This window comes from Ranitomeya imitator, chromosome 1 (assembly GCF_032444005.1).
Source record: "Ranitomeya imitator isolate aRanImi1 chromosome 1, aRanImi1.pri, whole genome shotgun sequence".
In the NCBI taxonomy this organism is placed as follows: domain Eukaryota; kingdom Metazoa; phylum Chordata; class Amphibia; order Anura; family Dendrobatidae; genus Ranitomeya; species Ranitomeya imitator.
In genome coordinates this window covers 437,402,396-437,421,440 of record NC_091282.1, presented here as the reverse complement: position 1 = coordinate 437,421,440, position 19,045 = coordinate 437,402,396, and the positions used below count along the sequence as shown (strand labels likewise).

The window sequence follows — 19,045 nt, the reverse complement described above, 5'->3', positions numbered from 1 at the left end:
AGCTTGGAAGGGAAGGAGCGCCATTTGACTTTTTGAATTCAAATTGGTGGATGCCATGTTGCGTTTGGAGAGCTCCTGATGTGCCTAAACAGTGAAAATCCACCACAAGTGACACCACTTTGGAAATTAGACCCCTCAGGGAACTGATCTAGATGTGTGGTGAGCACATTGAACCCTCAGGTTCTTCACAGAAGTTTATAACATTGAGCCGTAAAAATAAAAAAAATTAAATTTTTCCCACAAATATGTTTTTAGCACAAAATATTGTATTTTCATAAGAGTACTAGGAGAAATTGCACCATACAATTTGTTGTGCAATTTCTCAGTACACCGATACCCAATATGAGGGAGAATACTACTGTTTGGGAGCATGGCAGGGCTCGGAAGGGAAGGCGCATCATTTGACTTTTTGAATGTAACATTTCCTGGAATCATTAATGGACGTCATATGCCATTTGGAGAGCCTCTGATGTGCCTAAACAGTGGAAACCCTCGACAAGTGATCCCATTTTGGAAACTAGTCCCCTCAAGGAATGTACTTAGATGGGTGGTGAGCACCTTGAACCCCCAGGTTCTTCACAGACTTTATAACATTGAGCCATGAAAATAAAAATATCACATTTTCCCCACACAAATGTTATTTTGTCCCCAAATTTTGCATTTTCATAAGGATAACAGGAGAAATTGCACCATACAGATTGTTGTGCAATTTTATTATTATTATTTATTATTATTATTTATTTACAGGTCCTTCTCAAAAAATTAGCATATAGTGTTAAATTTCATTATTTACCATAATGTAATGATTACAATTAAACTTTCATATATTATAGATTCATTATCCACCAACTGAAATTTGTCAGGTCTTTTATTGTTTTAATACTGATGATTTTGGCATACAACTCCTGATAACCCAAAAAACCTGTCTCAATAAATTAGCATATTTCACCCATCCAATCAAATAAAAGTGTTTTTTAATAACAAACAAAAAACCAACAAATAATAATGTTCAGTTATGCACTCAATACTTGGTCGGGAATCCTTTGGCAGAAATGACTGCTTCAATGCGGCGTGGCATGGAGGCAATCAGCCTGTGACACTGCTGAGATGTTATGGAGGCCCAGGATGCTTCAATAGCAGCCTTAAGCTCATCCAGAGTGTTGGGTCTTGCGTCTCTCAACTTTCTCTTCACAATATCCCACAGATTCTCTATGGGGTTCAGGTCAGGAGAGTTGGCAGGCCAATTGAGCACAGTAATACCATGGTCAGTAAACCATTTACCAGTGGTTTTGGCACTGTGAGAAGGTGCCAGGTCGTGCTGAAAAATGAAATCTTCATCTCCATAAAGCATTTCAGCCGATGGAAGCATGAAGTGCTCCAAAATCTCCTGATAGCTAGCTGCATTGACCCTGCCCTTGATGAAACACAGTGGACCAACACCAGCAGCTGACATGGCACCCCACACCATCACTGACTGTCGGTACTTGACACTGGACTTCAGGCATTTTGGCATTTTCTTCTCCCCAGTCTTCCTCCAGACTCTGGCACCTTGATTTCCGAATGACATGCAAAATTTGCTTTCATCAGAAAAAAGTACTTGGGACCACTTAGCAACAGTCCAGTGCTGCTTCTCTGTAGCTCAAAAGTGGCTTTACCTGGGGAATGCGGCACCTGTAGCCCATTTCCTGCACACGCCTGTGCACGGTGGCTCTGGATGTTTCCACACCAGACTCAGTCCACTGCTTCCTCAGGTTCCCCAAGGTCTGGAATCGGTCCTTCTCCACAATCTTCCTCAGGGTCCGGTCTCCTCTTCTCGTTGTACAGCGTTTTCTGCCACATTGTTTCCTTCCAACAGACTTACCATTGAGGTGCCTTGATACAGCACTCTGGGAACAGCCTATTTGTTGAGAAATTTCTTTCTGGGTCTTACCCTCTTGCTTGAGGGTGTCAATGATGGCCTTCTTGACATCTGTCAGGTCGCTAGTCTTAAGGTACCGTCACACTAGACGATTTTACAACGAGAACGACAACGATCCGACCAAAATAAGATCGCTGGAACGTCGCTGTTTAGGTCGCTGCAGAGATGCCAAACACACCAACCTACGAACGATGCTGGAGCGATACAGTGACGTAACAGCGACTCACAGATCGTCCTCGCTAGTCGTTTGCTCAGTGTCACACAGCAAGAGTGTAACGATCTAACGATGCAGACGTAGCCAGATAGGTGTGTTTTATGCACAGGGAGACACCCAGGATGTGACGTTACGGCGTCCCGGAATATAAACCGCAACTCTACAGCGATTGATTCATATTGTTGGAGCGCTGTGTCTTCACGGTCTTCTGCCTTTCCAGCGTCCTGTTCGGAACGATCCTTCGCCAGCTACGATCCTCTTCTCCCGTGGACGTTCTGTCTAGAACGTATTCTACTGCAGGCGTCTTCATCGTTTCTTTTCTTGCTCATCAACGGTATGAAATGTCTTTCAGTTGTTTGTTTCTTTTGTGTATAGTTATGGCTATTCAATAATGTTTATCTATGTATATGGTGTAATGATGGATAAAACACCTCCGGCAGCCATCTTGTGCATCTGGCAAGCAGACGCACAAGATGGAGGCATTACTATGCGGTTTGCAAACTCAGTTGCGCTGTCTGCCAATTTTGCACACACCATATGGAAAGGTTAACTAATTCTCTTGTGTCTGCCTTGGCTGGCCCTGGCGTGCTCCGCTAGTAAATAAAACAGCACACAACTTAAAGGAACGAAATTTTTTTTTTTTTAGAAACTGAACTGATTTTTTTTTTTTTTTCAACAAAACACTAACATCTGTCAAGAAAAACAGAAAAAAAAACATTTTTAACGCCCGCGCGCCAAAAGGTGTCGCAGCGTGCGTCCATGTTGCTGCACTTGATGCTGCAGCAGCACTACTGTGCGCTCCAAGAGCGCTACTGTCCGCTCCAGTCCCTCTTGTTTGGCCAGCAGCTCTCTCACAGTGTCCGGTTCTGTAGATAGAAGATAGAATAAAAGTCATTTTTTTTTGTCCTGTCCCAGAGGTCTTTTTTTTTTTTGGTTGCATTTTATTAGTCGCTGTCAAATGTGACATCCCACCGATAACCCCTCCCACTGTCTGTATACTTACGGAGAAGGGATGCCTGTTGTCCATCACTGGAGCTGCTGACCACCCATCCCCTGTCTCGGGCCAGAGTTCCCGGAGCTAAAAGGAATCAAAATCATATCTGTTTAACAATTGAACTCGCTGTGGGGAACCGCTCGCAGTTTATCGTCACTTACGAATGCTCGCCTCTGGGGAGAATGATGCCGAGCCGGGGGAGGAAGATGGGTAGCGGAAGGGCGGAGTAGTGGCCTGTGGTGGGGTTACTGCATCTGTAATGTATACAATATTTCAGCTCACCTCTTATGTCCCATATGCCGTTATAATTTTGAAATGAATGATGGATAACTTACGTGACGGTCCAGCTTGTGGGCTGCTGCTGCTGCTGCTGGAAGATGTGGGGGAGGATAGTATCCTCTGTAGCCGGCGGCGTCTCTCTACACAAAAATAAAAGAAACACCATGTTTAGACAACAAAAGTACAGAGCTGTAGACATCACAATAAAACTAGACAATATTGACAGCAAAAGTTAGGAGCCTGAAATGAATGATGGATAACTTACGTGACGGTCCAGCTTGTGGGCTGCTGCTGGCCGCTGTGGTGGAGGTCAGTGCCCTCTGGTGCCGGCGGCGTCTTTCTACACAAAAATATAAAAAAAAGAAATCGCCATGTTTAGACAACAAAAGTACAGAGCTGTAGACATCACAATAAAACTAGACAACATTGACAGCAAAAGTTAGGAGCCTATCGAAATTCGGCAGCATCTGTAATGTATTCTATATTTCTGCTCCCCTGTAAAGTCCCATATGCAGTTATAAAATTGAAATGAATGATGGATAACTTACGTGACGGTCCAGGCTGTGGCCTGCTGCTGGCCGCTGTGGTGGAGGCCAGTGCCCTCTGGTGCCGGCGGCGTCTCTCTACACAAAAAAATTAAAAAAAAGAAATCGCCATGTTTAGACAACAAAAGTACAGAGCTGTAGAAAAAAAAAAAAAAAAGAGGCCATTTGCGGGAAGGAGTAAAAATCAATTTTGACAAGCTAAATGTAATTACATATATAGAACATAGGAAGCACCTCACGGCAGTGCACGTCTCCTGTTTCCCCCTACTGGCAGTGCGAGCAGGGTTGCCAACCTCCACGTAATGATTTCAGGACAATCGGGATTACAATTGCGGACATCCGTATAAATTAAATATGGGGGGTGGAGATTATGGAATTCATGACCTGACCAATTTTTACGCGACAACGCATTTTTGCGCTTGGACATTATAGAAATTTGAAAAGAAAATATTAAATTTTTGTCCTCGTAAGTCCCGGACAAGTTGGCAACCACGGGCACGAGTCTCCCATTTCCCCCCGCTCGGTACCGTGCGTCTTCCAATTCCACCATTCTGATACTTGCCTTGCTTTGCCTCCGCTCGCAAGTGTGCCAGATGGAGTGGCTGCTTATAGCGCAGGTCGGCCCACTTCTTGCGCAGTTGCAGCGCACTGCGCCGGATGCTAAACCTCCTCTCCATCATTTCTGCAATGCGGCCCAGCACTGCATTCTTGTGCAAATTTGGGTGGGCAGGCCGGCTCCTCCGTCCCTCATAGTCGAGGGCATCCATCTTGTCCACAAAAAAACGCACCTCGGCCTGCCCCAGAGGAGCACAGCGCTGTCTCGCCGCCATTTTCTAAAGATAGACGCTGTACGGCACCGCCTAACCACGCCCAGAGGAGGTCCTAGCTGCGGCGCGATCGGCATCGCTATAGCGTCTCTGATTATGCACAGCGTCGCGTTTGTGACGCCGGCTCCAGACATCCTTTTTTTTTTGGCGTTCCTGTTACCAAGTCACAGCGTTTATTGTCTTGCTTTCAGTTTTGTAGTAGCTTGTATCGTAATTTTGGGATGTTAATGAGGTGCGGCTGTAGTGTTAAACGCTGCTTATTGCACATGTAAATATAAATTTGCATTAAATCCTATGTTCACATTTCTGTAGAACAGGGCAGCGTCTGAGATGCAACGCTGAACAGATATGTGAGCACATGCCCAACGCCGCTTTTTGTGACCCATGCATTAACTTTTCCATGGTTTTAGGGTCAGAAAAAAAAACATCATGCATCGTCCTCTGTGTCCTGACGCATGATTCACAAAACGATAGGGCAACACATGTTATTTCAGGCCCCTAGGTAAAATATAGTGGCACATGCATTGCCGTGGCTGCACCGAACAAAACGCTAATGTGAACTTTGCCTTCTAACCAAAAAAAAAAAAAAAAAGATGTGTGAACACTATTTAACAGTATTGGTTGTCTTGTGTCACTTTAGCAAATCATATGTAATAATTATTTTTTATTGTGCTTTTTCAGGTTGCCATGTCTCTTTCGGATGTACCTGCGATTGTAGCGGCTGCATTGCTGTTAGAAGCTCAGAACCAGCTGGAGGCTGAAGCGCGAAACAATCGTGCAAAGCGACAGCGCCGCATGTGGACCAGACAGTGGCTGCAGAAGAGGAATCAATTGTCCCACATGGGCCTAATCAGGGAACTGAAGGAGAACAACCCGCATGATTTCAAGAACTACCTGAGAATGTCCGAGGATTCATTTAATTTCCTACTTGAAGCTGTGGAACCTTATATTAGGCGGCAAAATACAAGGATGCGAGCTGCTGTCCCTGTGGATGAGAGACTGGCTGTTACGCTCCGGTTCCTGGCGACTGGAAGGTCTATGCAAGACTTGCATTACTGCGCTGCGATTTCCCGAACCCTACTCAGCGTCATAATTCCGGAGACATGTAAAGCAATTATCTCTGCTTTACACCAAAATTACATGCCTTTCCCGGAGACCCCGGATGATTGGAAAGAGATTTCAAGGGGATTTCATGAGCAATGGCAGTTCCCTAATTGCGGGGGTGCCTTGGATGGGAAACATGTCCGCATCACCCAACCACCACACTCCGGCTCCTTTTATTATAACTATAAGGGTTATTTCAGCGTAATTCTGATGGCCCTCGTTAATGCGAACTACGAATTTGTAAGTGTGTCTGTAGGGATTAACGGGAGATTATCTGATGGCGGAGTTTTGGAGCTAACCGATTTTGGGGACCGCTTGAAAGAAAACAAACTGGCCTTGCCTCCCAACAGTGACACTACAGAAAACATGAACTTTGTGTTTGTCGGAGATGAGGCGTTCCCACTGCATCCCAACCTTTTGAAGCCATTCTCCCAGAAAACTCTGACACCTGAGCGGCGCATATTTAATTACCGGCTTTCGAGAGCTAGACGCGTTGTGGAGAATGCGTTTGGAATCATGGCAAACCGATTTCGTGTTTTCCACACTGCAATGAACATGAAACTATCGTCTATAGACTCTGTGGTTCTTGCTTGTTGCGTCCTCCACAACTTTTTGCGCCGCCGTGATGCCACTGCATACAGCCCTCCACAGTATGTAGACTCTGTTGACCCTGCAAACGGGGATATAACCCAGGGAGAATGGCGTCTAGATGAGCACAGGGTTTCTGGCCTGGAAAGTCTGGGATCCGGAAGGAACAATGATGACGCGACAAATTGCAGGGAAAAATACTGTGACTTTTTCAATGGTCCAGGGGCTGTCTCATGGCAGCACCAACAATTGTAGCGCAACTGTAGGCATATCTTTTACCATTTATTATGTATTACATTTGTTTTTGTTCATCCGCTCTCGTGTACCATTCTTTTTAGAACCCAACCAATTTCTTTGTCAAGTAACAATGTCAACATAACGATATATTGATTTATGTACATTGTCTTGTTCTTTTTATTCCATTCCAATTAAAATATTGAACTATGAAAATACTCTACTTCTGTATCAAACATATGAACCATGGGAATCAACAACCTCTTCTGCCCTAGCGCTTTCATGATGTGTGTGTGTGTGTGTATGTATATATATATACATACATATATACAAAATAGGAAAAAGAAGGCAGCACTCATAAAGTTTCATGTGAAAAAAATATGGAGATTTAATCGACCCACATCACTGCGCGACGTTTCAGCTCACTGAACCTTTTTCAAGGCTCGAAAAAGGCTCAGGGAGCCGAAACGTCGCGCAGTGATGTGGGTCGATTAAATCTCCATATTTTTTTCACATGAAACTTTGGGAGTGCTGCCTTCTTTTTCCTATTTTGTATATATGTTGGATAAATGCTTGGACCATTCTATCCAGGGGGCTAGGCACCCGCTATTGGTGAGCATTGTGCTGTTCTATATATATATATATATATATATATATATATATATATATATATATATATATATGTATATAATCTATCCCGATTATAATGCATTTGGTATTGTACAGTATGCATGTCCACTTTGCATATTGCCCACCCACATAGTATTTTGCCCATCCAGAGAGCCACGTAGTATGGAGACAAATTTGAAAAATATATATATTTTATTTGTTTTCACATGACATTTTCACTGTTGATGATCCATAGGGGATTACGGAGTAGGGGAGGGATAAATTGGCCGAGTTTATTAACATATAAATATATTTGTATACTCACCTTCCGAAGTCCCGTTGAAGCAGTGCTATACTCACCCTACGCCACCTTTCCCAGGGACCGTAAGCTGCCGCTTTCAATGGAGTGGTCCTGGGAGTGGCAAAGGCGACGGAGGGTGAGTATAGCAGGTGTGATAGCCTTTTTTTTAATTTTTATCTTAAATTAAGTTTTTTTTAAACTATTGATGATGCATAGGCACAAGGATTAATTACCGGGCGTCAGGCCAATGACTGCAGGGCAGTAGGCAGAGTGGATTATGGACGTTATAAAACTGAAGTCTCTAGTGTTTTCAAGACAAGATCCCTACAAATTTTGATAGTAGGTGCCCATCTCGCTGTACCGGTCCGTGGACGTAGGAGGTCCTTGTGAAAAGTCTGCAAAAGAAGGAGGTGCAGGTGGTGTCCAGAACTGAGAATGATGTGGGCCTGGTCTGCGGACAGGAGTGCTGTGCATGGGCTCCTGTGGTGGTCCCAAATAAAACTGGCTACTGGGCTGACGCTCGGTGATGTTCAACATAGATGTGTCGCTCAGTTTTCCAGCGGCTGCCGCGTTCAGAACGTCAAACATCAATCGCTCCGCGTGAGATCGTTGGGTAACGTCCAATTTTTTTAACCGTTCCTCAACCAAGGTTGGGAATGCGGAGAGCTGGGTTGCCGCATGCTTGGACAAGATGTTGTTAGCCATTGCCAGGAGATCCACAGGTGTCCCCGCTGTCGACTTTCTTTTGCGAGATGGCCGCTGTGGACGTGTCTGATCCTCGAGACACGGGCTTCTGGAGGACTGATGGGACTGGACATCGTTCCCTTCTGGTCTTTCCCGCTGTTGAAGAGGCACCTGCGATTCAAGCAAAAAGAAAAAAAAATTAAAAGTCAATAACATACAAACAACTCAGCCTAGAGCCCCACCTCTCCAACACCTCTATTCCTGTTCATGGGAAGCTATGAGGAACTAGGTAGCAAACCACAGGGGTTACAGAGCTTTCAGAGCTGGGCTGAACTACATTGGGCAGCAATACTGTACGTACAAATGTGCGGAAGACACAATATGTTAATGTATTTATCTTTATGTTATAGACTTTGGAAATTATTAAAAATGCATTTAAAGGAGGGGGGAGTACTGTTTGGACATACTTCTCAGAACAGGAAGTGACAACTGTTATTAACAGGGGGATTAAACATGAAAAATGTGAATCATTATTATTGGAAACCATGCAGTCTCATAAACCTACAAGACACACGGCATGCTACTAGAAGGGAAGCTAGGGGGTACTTACATGCTCGTCCGGAGACTCGGGCAGGTTCTCTTCAGGCGATGGTGCACATATGCTTGTGACAGTCTGGCACGGACGAGGAATTTCCTGGTCCCGAGTGAACGCCAGCAGGTCATAGTACCACAACTTGGGCACATAGACGTCGTCAGTTCCGGCCCCAGACTTCAGCGACTTTTCCACCTTGTTCAACTCTTTTTTGTAGACTGTGCGGAGAGCCTGGATTTTTTTACGCACAATGTGTTCATCCACCGTCTCAGTGGGATGATGCTCCTTGTAGATGGCCACCAGGTTCTCATACGCATCTTTCTTTTTGTAGCGGTTGCTGTAATCCGCCGACTTTATCTTCCACAAGCAGGGCAGGGAGCGGTACATCTCTATGAGTGCCCGAACACAGTCTTGTTCATTGGCAGACATCTAAAAAAAAAATAAAAAAATGAAGCAACATCAAGCAAGAAAGTTGTGGCCCCTGTGCCTTTCCTAATGTGAGCAGCCTTCTCTTGTATGGGATGGGCCGTGCGCTCTTTCCTTTTGGTAGCCACCATTTTAGGGATGGAATGGTTCGTATGCTTTTTTTATATTATTAATACCAATTTTGGGGCTTGAAAATGGCAGATTAAAAAAAAAAAAAAAATTACCATGAAAGATTTAATAAGAACGCTGATGAGTTCAAAATCTCCAACCAGGTCGCTCACAAGAAGCTAGAGAACGATGTAAAGGTCTCGATTTACAACCACGACGCTCACGAGATGTTAAATCAATACGGAGCAGAATTCCAGATTTCAAAACAAGACGCTCACGAGAGGTTATAAAACAAAGACGCTGCAAAGATCTTGATTTCCAACCAGTACGCTTACGAGATGGAGAATGAACACGATGCAGAGTTGTGGATTTCCAACCTATTGCAAGATGCTCGTAGTTGAAATACGCACAAGTGATTGAACAGTTGACTCAAGCTTTTTATATCGGAACCTTGCTATAGAACCTACCTATAGATGATCCCGCTGTGGCCTATCACAGTTCACAGGGAGACATCACACCCACTCCATTGTATAACGTTATGGCGTCACCATTTTTTTTTTTATTAAATAAAGTAAAAGCCTTTTTTTGTAATGGCTGTTGTAATCCCCATGTAGGCTGTGGCGACAGATGGCATCTCCTTTTGTAAAGTCATGTTATGGCGTCACCTTTTTTAATGTCATTATGTCCTCCCCTTTGTCATTGTAATGTATTATAAAGACCCCCTTTATTTATAATGTAGACACCACATCACAGACTATTGCGACACAATGGCATCTCCTTTGTAAAGTCATGTTCTGAGGTCACTTTTTTAATGTTATAATGTAATGTAAAGGCGTCTCCTTTTGTAATTGTTATGTATTGTAAAGACCTCCTTTATGGAATGTACACACCACCTCCCAGGCTTTATCAGGACAGAGGGAGTCACCTTTTGTAATAGCGTATCCTTTTTTTTATTTTAGGTAATACTTTATCACTTGGCGGTCCCCTATCCTTTGTAATTGCATATTTTATTGTATTAATCAGGCGATATGTATTGGACCTAGGCTATCATAGTATGGGAAGTTTATGTGATCGTGGTAAATTGATATTTTCCAAGAAAACGTTTAAAATTTAAATCTATTACGGGCGTCACTGCAATGTATTGTAAAGGCGTCTCCTTTTTAATGTACAACGCCTACCTGGCTAGAGCAAGACGCTGCGACGGCCCCTATGATCGTTGCTGGCGTCGTTGCTTTTGGTGTCAAACACAACGATACACGCCAATCGAACGACAAAATAAAGTTCTGAACTTTCAGCGCCGACTAGCGACATCACAGCGGGATCCAGATCGCTGCTGCGTGTCAAACACAACGATATCGCTAACGAGGACGCTGTTACGTCACAGATCGTTGTCGTTCTCGTTGTAAAATCGTCTAGTGTGACGGTACCTTTACCCATGATGGGGGTTTTGAGTAATGAACCAGGCAGGGAGTTTATAAAAGCCTCAGGTATCTTTTGCATGTGTTTAGAGTTAATTAGTTGATTCAGAAGATTAGGGTAATAGGTCGTTTAGAGAACCTTTTCTTGATATGCTAATTTATTGAGACAGGTTTTTTGGGTTATCAGGAGTTGTATGCCAAAATCATCAGTATTAAAACAATAAAAGACCTGACAAATTTCAGTTGGTGGATAATAAATCTATAATATATGAAAGTTTAATTGTAATCATTACATTATGGTAAATAATGAAATTTAACACTATATGCTAATTTTTTGAGAAGGACCTGTATATAGCACCATTGATTCCATGGTGCTGTACATGAGAAGGGGTTACATACAAGTTACAAATATCACATACAGTAAACAAACTAACAATGACGGACTGATACAGAGGGGCGAGGACCCTGCCCTTGCGGGCTTACATTCTACAGGATTATGGGGAAGGAGACAGTAGGTTGAGGGTTGCAGGAGCTCCGGTGTTGGTGAGGCGGTAGCTCCGGTGTTGGTGAGGCGGTAGCTTCGATAGTGATGAGGCAGCAGCGGTGTCAGTGCAGGCTGTAGGCTTTCCTGAAGAGATGAGTTTTCAGGTTCCGTCTGAAGGATCCGACTGTGGTTGATAGTCGGACGTGTTGGGGCAGAGAGTTCCAGAGGATGGGGGATATTCAGGAGAAGTCTTGGAGGCGATTGGATGAGGAGCGAATAAGTGTGGAGGAGAGAAGGAGGTCTTGGGAGGACCGGAGGTCATGTGAGGGAAGATATCGAGAGATTAGTTCAGAGATATATGGAGGAGACAGGTTGTGGATGGCTTTGTAGGTCAGTATTAGCAATTTGAACTGGATACGCTGAGGGAATGGGAGCCAGTGAAGAGATTTGCAGAGGGGGGAAGCGGAGGAGTAGCGAGGAGAGAGATGGATTAGTCGGGCAGCAGAGTTAAGGATGGACTGGAGAGGTGCAAGGGTGTTAGCAGGGATGCCACAGAAAAGGATGTTGCAGTAGTCAAGGCGGGAAATGATGAGGGCGTGCACAAGCATTTTAGTAGATTGGGGGTTGAGGAAAGGACGGATCCTGGAGATATTTTTGAGCTGGAGGCGACAGGAGGTGGAAAGAGCTTGGATGTGTGGTTTGAAGGACAGGGCAGAGTCGAAGGTTACTCCGAGGCAGCGGACTTCGGGTACAGGAGAAAGCATGATGTCATTGACTGTGATAGATAGGTCAAGTAGGGAAGATTTGTGGGATGGAGGAAAGAAAGTATTTCTTCTGAGTACTCCGATACCCCATATGCACAGTGCAAAGCTCAGAAGGGAAGAGGCGCCATATTGGAGTTTTGGATTTTGCTGGAATTGTTTGAGGGTGCCATGTCACATGTGGCAGAGCCCCTGAGGTGCCAGAACAACAGAAACCCCCTATATGTGTACATGTGCCTCACAGAATGTCATACCACTGAGCGGTGAAGAAAGAATATATTACATTTTTGCCACTAAAATGTTGTTTTATCCCCAAGTTTTTAATTTTTCTAAGGGCTAGTAGGAATTCTTTACAGCAAACTGAGGTCCATTTTTTCCTGAATGCGCCAATACCCTACCTGTAATCGGAAAATATTTTTCAGGCACAGGTCAAACCTCAGAAGGCAAGGAGCGCCAGATTTTACTGTTATGCTTTGCAGGTGCCATGACCCACTGGGAGAGCTCATAAGGTGCCAGAACAGCAGAACTCCCCATAATTGACCCCATTTTACAAATTACACCTCTCAGTGAATTCATGTAAGGGTGCAGTGATCATATTGACACCACGGGTGTGTCACAGCATTTTATACCATTGGGCAGTGAAGAAAAAATAACTTAATTTTAACACCAAAATTTTGTTTTAGCCCCAGATTTTACATTTTCACACAAGAAGTGGGTAAAAATAGCATCAAAATTTGTCCCACAATTTCTACTAATTTCATACCCCATATGTGGCTGTGCAGTACTACTTAGCCATACAGAGAGACTCGGGAGAAGTGGAGCGCTATTTGAGTCCTGGAGTGCAGATTTTCCTACAACAGTTTGCGGACTCCATATAGAGAGCCTGTAATTGCCAGAAGAGCAGAATCCCCCCTCAAGTGACCCCATTTTGGAAATTATACCCCTTGTGGAATTTGTCTACAGGTGTAGTGACGATTTTGACTCCATGGGTATTTTACAGAAAAAAGCAGCAATGAATGTTGCCGAATGAAAATTGCAAACTGCTGTTGTAGTGACCAGTACATTGTAGTCACCAGTGCGTTATGCCCAGCCCATGCTTCTGGAGACATTAGTATTATTTATTTATATAGCACCATTAATTCCATGGTGCTGTACATTAGACATGCAGCGGTAAGATAGGCAGGCAGTGGCGGATTATAATGAGGTCAATCTGGGCGGCAGCCCAGGGCCCAATGGTGTTGGGGGGGCCCTGGGCAACCGCTCAGATTGACCTCGGCCACCATCAGGGCATTACTGCCCTGACTGGCGTATGGGCCCGGTGGGCAGGGCCCCGTCTCATCTTCTCACCGGGCCCCCCCCTACAGGCGCTGCGGCATTAAGGCCTATTGACGTTCGGGTGCGGGCCCGTACATCAATAGTTAACAGCCAATCGGAGGCTGGCAGCTAACGTGTGCCGCAGCGCGCACTTCGCTGGTGTCTGACGTCATTGTCAGCCGTTGGCGAGTGCGCGCTTCACCTGAGTGGAGGGAGGATGCTTCGCCCGCTGGCCGCCGCAGGAGCACGGCTTGGTAAGTAAGAACTCGTATTTTGTTTTTTTTTTTTGTTTTTGAGAGAGGCGATCCCGGGGCAGAATGCTGGACACGCTGGGGGCAATATGCTGGACACACTGGGGCAATATGCTGGACACACTAGGGGGCAGGATGCTGGACACACGGGGGCAGAATGCTGGACACACTGGGGGCAATATGCTGAACACTGGGGCAATATGCTGGATACACGGGGCAATATGCTGGACAGACTTGGGGGCAAGATGCTGGACACACTGGGGGCAGAATGCTCGACACACGGGGCAATATGCTGGACACTGGGGCAGAATGCTGGACACACGGGGCTGGATGCTGGAGACACTAGGGCAGATTGCTGGACACACTGGGGAAACATGCTGAACACACTGGGGGCAATATGCTGGATACACTGCGCAATATGCTGGACACACTGGGGGCAATATGCTGGAGACACTGGGGCAGATTGCTGGACACACTGGGGGCAGGATGCTGGACAAACTGGTGGCAATGCTGGACACAATAAGGGCAATATGCTGGAGACACTGGGGCAGATTGCTGGACACACTGGGGGCAATATGCTGGAGACCCTGGGGGCAATATGCTGGAGACACTGGGGGCAATATGCTGGACACACTGGGGGCAAAATGCTGGACACACTGGGGGCAATATGCTGGACACACTGGGGGCAATATGCTGGACACACTGGGGCAGATTGCTGGACACACTGGGGGCAATATGCTGGAGATATGGGGGCAATATGCTGGAGATACGGGGGCAATATGCTGGACACACTGGGGGCAATATGCTGGACACACTGGGGCAGATTGGACACACTGGTGGCAATATGCTGGAGACACTGGGGCAGATTGCTGGACACACTGGGGGCAATATGCTGGAGACCCTGGGGGCAATATGCTGGAGACACTGGGGGCAATATGCTGGACACACTGGGGGCAATATGCTGGACACACTGGGGACAATATGCTGGACACACTGGGGCAGATTGCTGGACACACTGGGGGCAATATGCTGGAGATATGGGGGCAATATGCTGGAGATACGGGGGCAATATGCTGGACACACTGGGGGCAATATGCTGGACACACTGGGGCAGATTGGACACACTGGTGGCAATATGCTGGAGACACTGGGGCAGATTGCTGGACACACGGGGCAATATGCGAGAGACACTGGGGCAGATTGCTGGACAGTGGGGGCAATATGCTGGAGACACGGGCAGATTGCTGGACATACTGGGGGCAATATGCTGGAGACACTGGGGCAGATTGCTGTAGATACTGGGGCAATATGCTGAACACTGGGGGCAATATGCTGGAGACACGGACAGATTGCTGGACACTGGGGCAATATGCTGGACACACTGAGTGCAATATGCTGGACACACTGGGGGAAGGATGCTGGACACACTGGGGGCAGAGATGCTTGACACTGGGGGAAGAGATGCTTGACACTGGGGCAGAGATGCTGGACACTGGGGGCAGAGATGCTGGACACACTGGAGGCAGGACTGGAGACATGGGCAAAATGTAGATACGGGGCATGATTGGGGACACGGGGCAGAATGAAATACATGGGGCAGGATTGGAGACAGATCGTGCAGGATCATGGGACAGGATGGAGACTGATGGGGCAGGATGGGGAGATCATATGGGGCAGAATGGATACTCATGAGGGCAGGATGGGAGAACATATGGCTGGAGTCAGGAATGAGATACATGGGGCCAGGATGGGGGATATTATTATTACCTTAGGGCTAATTAAGGGATATTATTACTGCAGTGATGTATTTATTTTATTTTTTGAAGACACTGTTTTAAATGGGAGAGGCGGTCCTGTTACTGTGTAGAATGACACAATGTCACCTCTTTTTCTTCATGTGATGTAATGTAGAAGTTGGGAAAAATTAAGTAATGTGTTCTACAAGCGGAGCTCGAGATAACTGTGTTATTTCCTGCAGAGACGAGTCCTGGCTGAATGAAGTGATGGCGGTCTGTGCTGGATGAAAGATGAAGGACTTCACCTAAAGACGTCACTGGTGAGTCAGTGTTACATATACACTGACACTATACACTGTATACTATATACTGAACTGAAGGGCAAATTGACTAGATCAATGGATGTTTGACAGGTTATAGTTTCACACAGAAACTATTTTTCTGGAATAATCTGGTTCAGGTATATGATGACCCCATCACATGACCGGGTGGCCCACAATGTCTGAACCGGGCCCGGGGCCCTGGCTACCCTTAATCCACCCCTGTAGGAGGGCTCTCATCGCTTCAGAAATGGCAAACGTGGATGATATATGTGGTTTAGGTACACTGTGGGGCTCAGAAGGAAGCCCCTACATTTCCGTTAACAGATGAGAGACTTGAGTGCTTTTTTTGTGGATTGAGTTGAAGCTTTTATTAGGAACATTTTACCTAACAATTATGATCACATCCAGTGCTCTACTCCGGCCACTTACATTATTGGGGATTCCATCTAAATCTCATCAAATTGTCTCTTCAGAGAGAAAGAGAACTAGAACTCTAGTGCCACCTATTGGAAGTAGCAATCCTAACAGTCAATATTGACCCTTTAATGAGCCTTGTTACATGACTTGAGTCATGTGATTCAGATGGAACCCCCGAGGGATCCATTCACTATAATGAGGCAGCAGAGTTTAGGGTACCGTCACAGACTGCTGTCACACTTTGCAATGTACGACGCTGGAGCGATAATTTCATGACGTATGTGCGATGTAGAAGCCGTTGGTTACTATGCACACATCGTATACGATATATGTTACACCATGCGATCATGCCGCCACAGCGGGACACTAGACGACGAAAGAAAGTTTCAAACGATCTGCTACGACGTACGATTCTCAGCGGGGTTCCTGATCGCAGGAGCGTGTCAGACATTGCGATATCGCTCGAACGTCACGGATATATCGCTCGAACGTCACGAATCGTGCCGTCGTAGCGATCAAAATTTCACTGTGTGACGGTACCCTTACTCTGGACTCTGTCTGGCCTCTGTTCAGCGGTGTCCTTTTCAGAAGTGCACAAAAATGGCTGACAGCACTTTTATGAGATCCTAAAAAGACGGACACCACCGGATCACAGGACAGACAGTGTCCAAGGTGCCTCCATCTGCCTCATTATAGGGAATCTTCCCCCAGAGGTTCCGTCTGAATCTTGTATTTCAGAGATTTACACAGAAACCCTGATGTAAGCGCTCAGCGCAGGATAAATGTGTGCTGAGCCTTAAGGTCCCTTCACATTAAGCAACGCTGCAGCGATACCGACAACGATCCGGATCGCTGCAGCGTCGCTGTTTGGTCGCTGGAGAGCTGCCGACGCTCACAGCCAGTACAGGAGGAGTGCAGAGAAGCACAGCGCCGGGGACAGACAGTGGTAGGTAAGTATGTAGTGTTTGTTTTTTTTACTTTTACGCTGGTAACCAGGGTAAACATCGGGTTACTAAGCGCGGCCCTGCGCTTAGTAACCCGATATTTACCCTGGTTACCAGTGAAGACATCGCTGGATCGGTGTCACACACGCCGATCCAGCGATGTCTGCAGGGAGTCCAGCGACGAAATAAAGTTCTGGACTTTCCTCAGCGACCAACGATCTCCCAGCAGGGGCCTGATCGTTGGTCGCTGTCACGCATAACGATTTCCTTAACGATATCGTTGCTACGTCACAAAAAGCAACGATATCGTTAACGATATCGTTATGTGTGAAGTTACCTTAATAGGAGAATGCCATGGTATGTACTTGGCAAGTGAGTCAGTGGCCTAGTAAGGTGTGTAGAGCTAATGCATGAAGGGGCAATATGGCTACAACTAAGCAAAACCTTTCTTTCTTTTTAAGGCCTGCTCTGCTTTGGTGAGAAAGTACATTTAAAAGTTTACATCCAATAAAACAGACGTTGCAATGTCTTGTAAGTGTCCAAATAAATTATAAAATTCAGCAACCACACAAACTGTCAACATAACCACAACATAAGTAGATTGTTGGCCCAATGTTACAATGTGTAAGCCCCTTAGTTTGTATTATATGACTCAGGCTGCATGGCACAGGAGTACTTCATCTTTTTTTTATACTTTGGGAGGGGCTGCTTGTGAGAGTGGAGGAGAAGCAGATGAAGGAGGAACAGCTGTTTGATCACAGCACACAGCCCCCTAGCTGCATACCAGAGAAGCCCACCTACTTGTACATTTTTCAATTTCTGTTAACACATTTGGACATATCATTGTCTGATGTTCTTTCTTTCAGATGTTGATATAAATGAACAAGAACACATTTAACAGCTTGACTTTACAAAAGTTTATTGAACAAAAAAAATCTCAGAGTTATGCCATACATTTTTTATTATCTTAAAGACCTAAAATTAGAATGGGGTACACCAGATAAGGCAAAAAAAAAAAAAAATGAAAGCATCAATACAGAGGATTCTGGATGAACACATTTTAGGGTGTTCCAATTTATTAAACCCATTACTGTTTTGACACAAAAGGAATAGGAAAAAATACATGCAAATAGGACCTTGGGCTCAGTTCATAACATGCTTGTGTCCAGTATTTGTTCTTCCAAGACTAGGAAATGTATTTCACACTTGGTATACCATAGGCTACATTTATACAGCCGTGTAAAATGTCGGTGTGCCGTCCAGATTTTTATCAGACCCCGCACCGACTCATTGAGTCGAATGGCTGTTTTCACACAGCCATTAAAATAATAGATCCGACAGCAATGAGAGCGGGTCCTAGTGCATTCCCATTATTAGCCATTACTGAACTTATAACACAAAGGTCTGGACATCGTAAACATTTTAGATACTTTATATACGAAAAGGTTGCCTTTTAATCTCTAACAGGAGGAAGTGTATAAACCACCACTAAAGAGTATAATCCTTGTAAAATTAGAGCTTTATTAAGTACCGTATTTTTCAGACTGTAAGATGCAACCGACAATAAGACGCACCCCAAATTTTGGGGTGGAAAATAGCAGAAAAAAGATTTTTATAAGATGTGGGGTCTGTCTTATTGTCTGAATTTAAGGTATCTTACCTGAGAGCCGTCGGTGGTACAGTTGGGTCACAGAAGGCAGGGTCCCTTCCTCAGGAAGCCGGCAGCAGCAAAATTGGGGCAATGCTGCAGTCCCAGGGTGCGATGCTATGGGTCTGGTGTCGGCGGTGAGACAGAGCTGGAGCAAGGTCCCATCCTCAGGATGCTGGCGGCGGCAGAGGTGTGGCGATGCTGCGGCGGTGCAGAATGCACCTGAGCAGGGTCCCTTCTTCAGGATGCCAACAGCAGAAATGTGGCGCCGCTGCCCGATGTCCACGCTGAGCAGACTGCATCATTGGTTTCCCTGCGGCCATCTT

At 45.5% G+C, this 19,045-nt stretch overlaps 2 protein-coding genes and 1 long non-coding RNA gene across 3 annotated transcripts; 1 reads left to right on the top strand and 2 right to left on the bottom strand.

The window, feature by feature from the left end:
* The first annotated feature begins 2,008 nt into the window (after positions 1-2,008).
* LOC138675493 (uncharacterized) lies at positions 2,009-6,965 on the top strand. The gene is made up of 2 exons (XM_069763792.1): positions 2,009-2,466; positions 5,459-6,965. The coding sequence occupies exon 2, from the start codon at positions 5,465-5,467 to the stop codon at positions 6,722-6,724; it is 1,260 nt and encodes a 419-aa protein (XP_069619893.1). The 5' UTR covers positions 2,009-2,466; positions 5,459-5,464; the 3' UTR covers positions 6,725-6,965.
* Positions 3,147-3,931, bottom strand: LOC138657859 (uncharacterized). The gene is made up of 3 exons (XR_011317227.1): positions 3,462-3,931; positions 3,288-3,380; positions 3,147-3,210 (listed from the first exon to the last, which is right to left on the bottom strand). It is a non-coding gene; the product is annotated as an uncharacterized lncRNA (long non-coding RNA).
* A 541-nt stretch (positions 6,966-7,506) lies between the features above and the next one.
* Positions 7,507-9,855, bottom strand: LOC138675486 (uncharacterized). Its single transcript, XM_069763780.1, has 2 exons — positions 8,908-9,855; positions 7,507-8,468 (listed from the first exon to the last, which is right to left on the bottom strand). Exons 1-2 carry the CDS (start codon positions 9,316-9,318, stop codon positions 7,938-7,940), a joined length of 942 nt encoding a protein of 313 aa, XP_069619881.1. The 5' UTR covers positions 9,319-9,855; the 3' UTR covers positions 7,507-7,937.
* Positions 9,856-19,045: the final 9,190 nt, after the last annotated feature.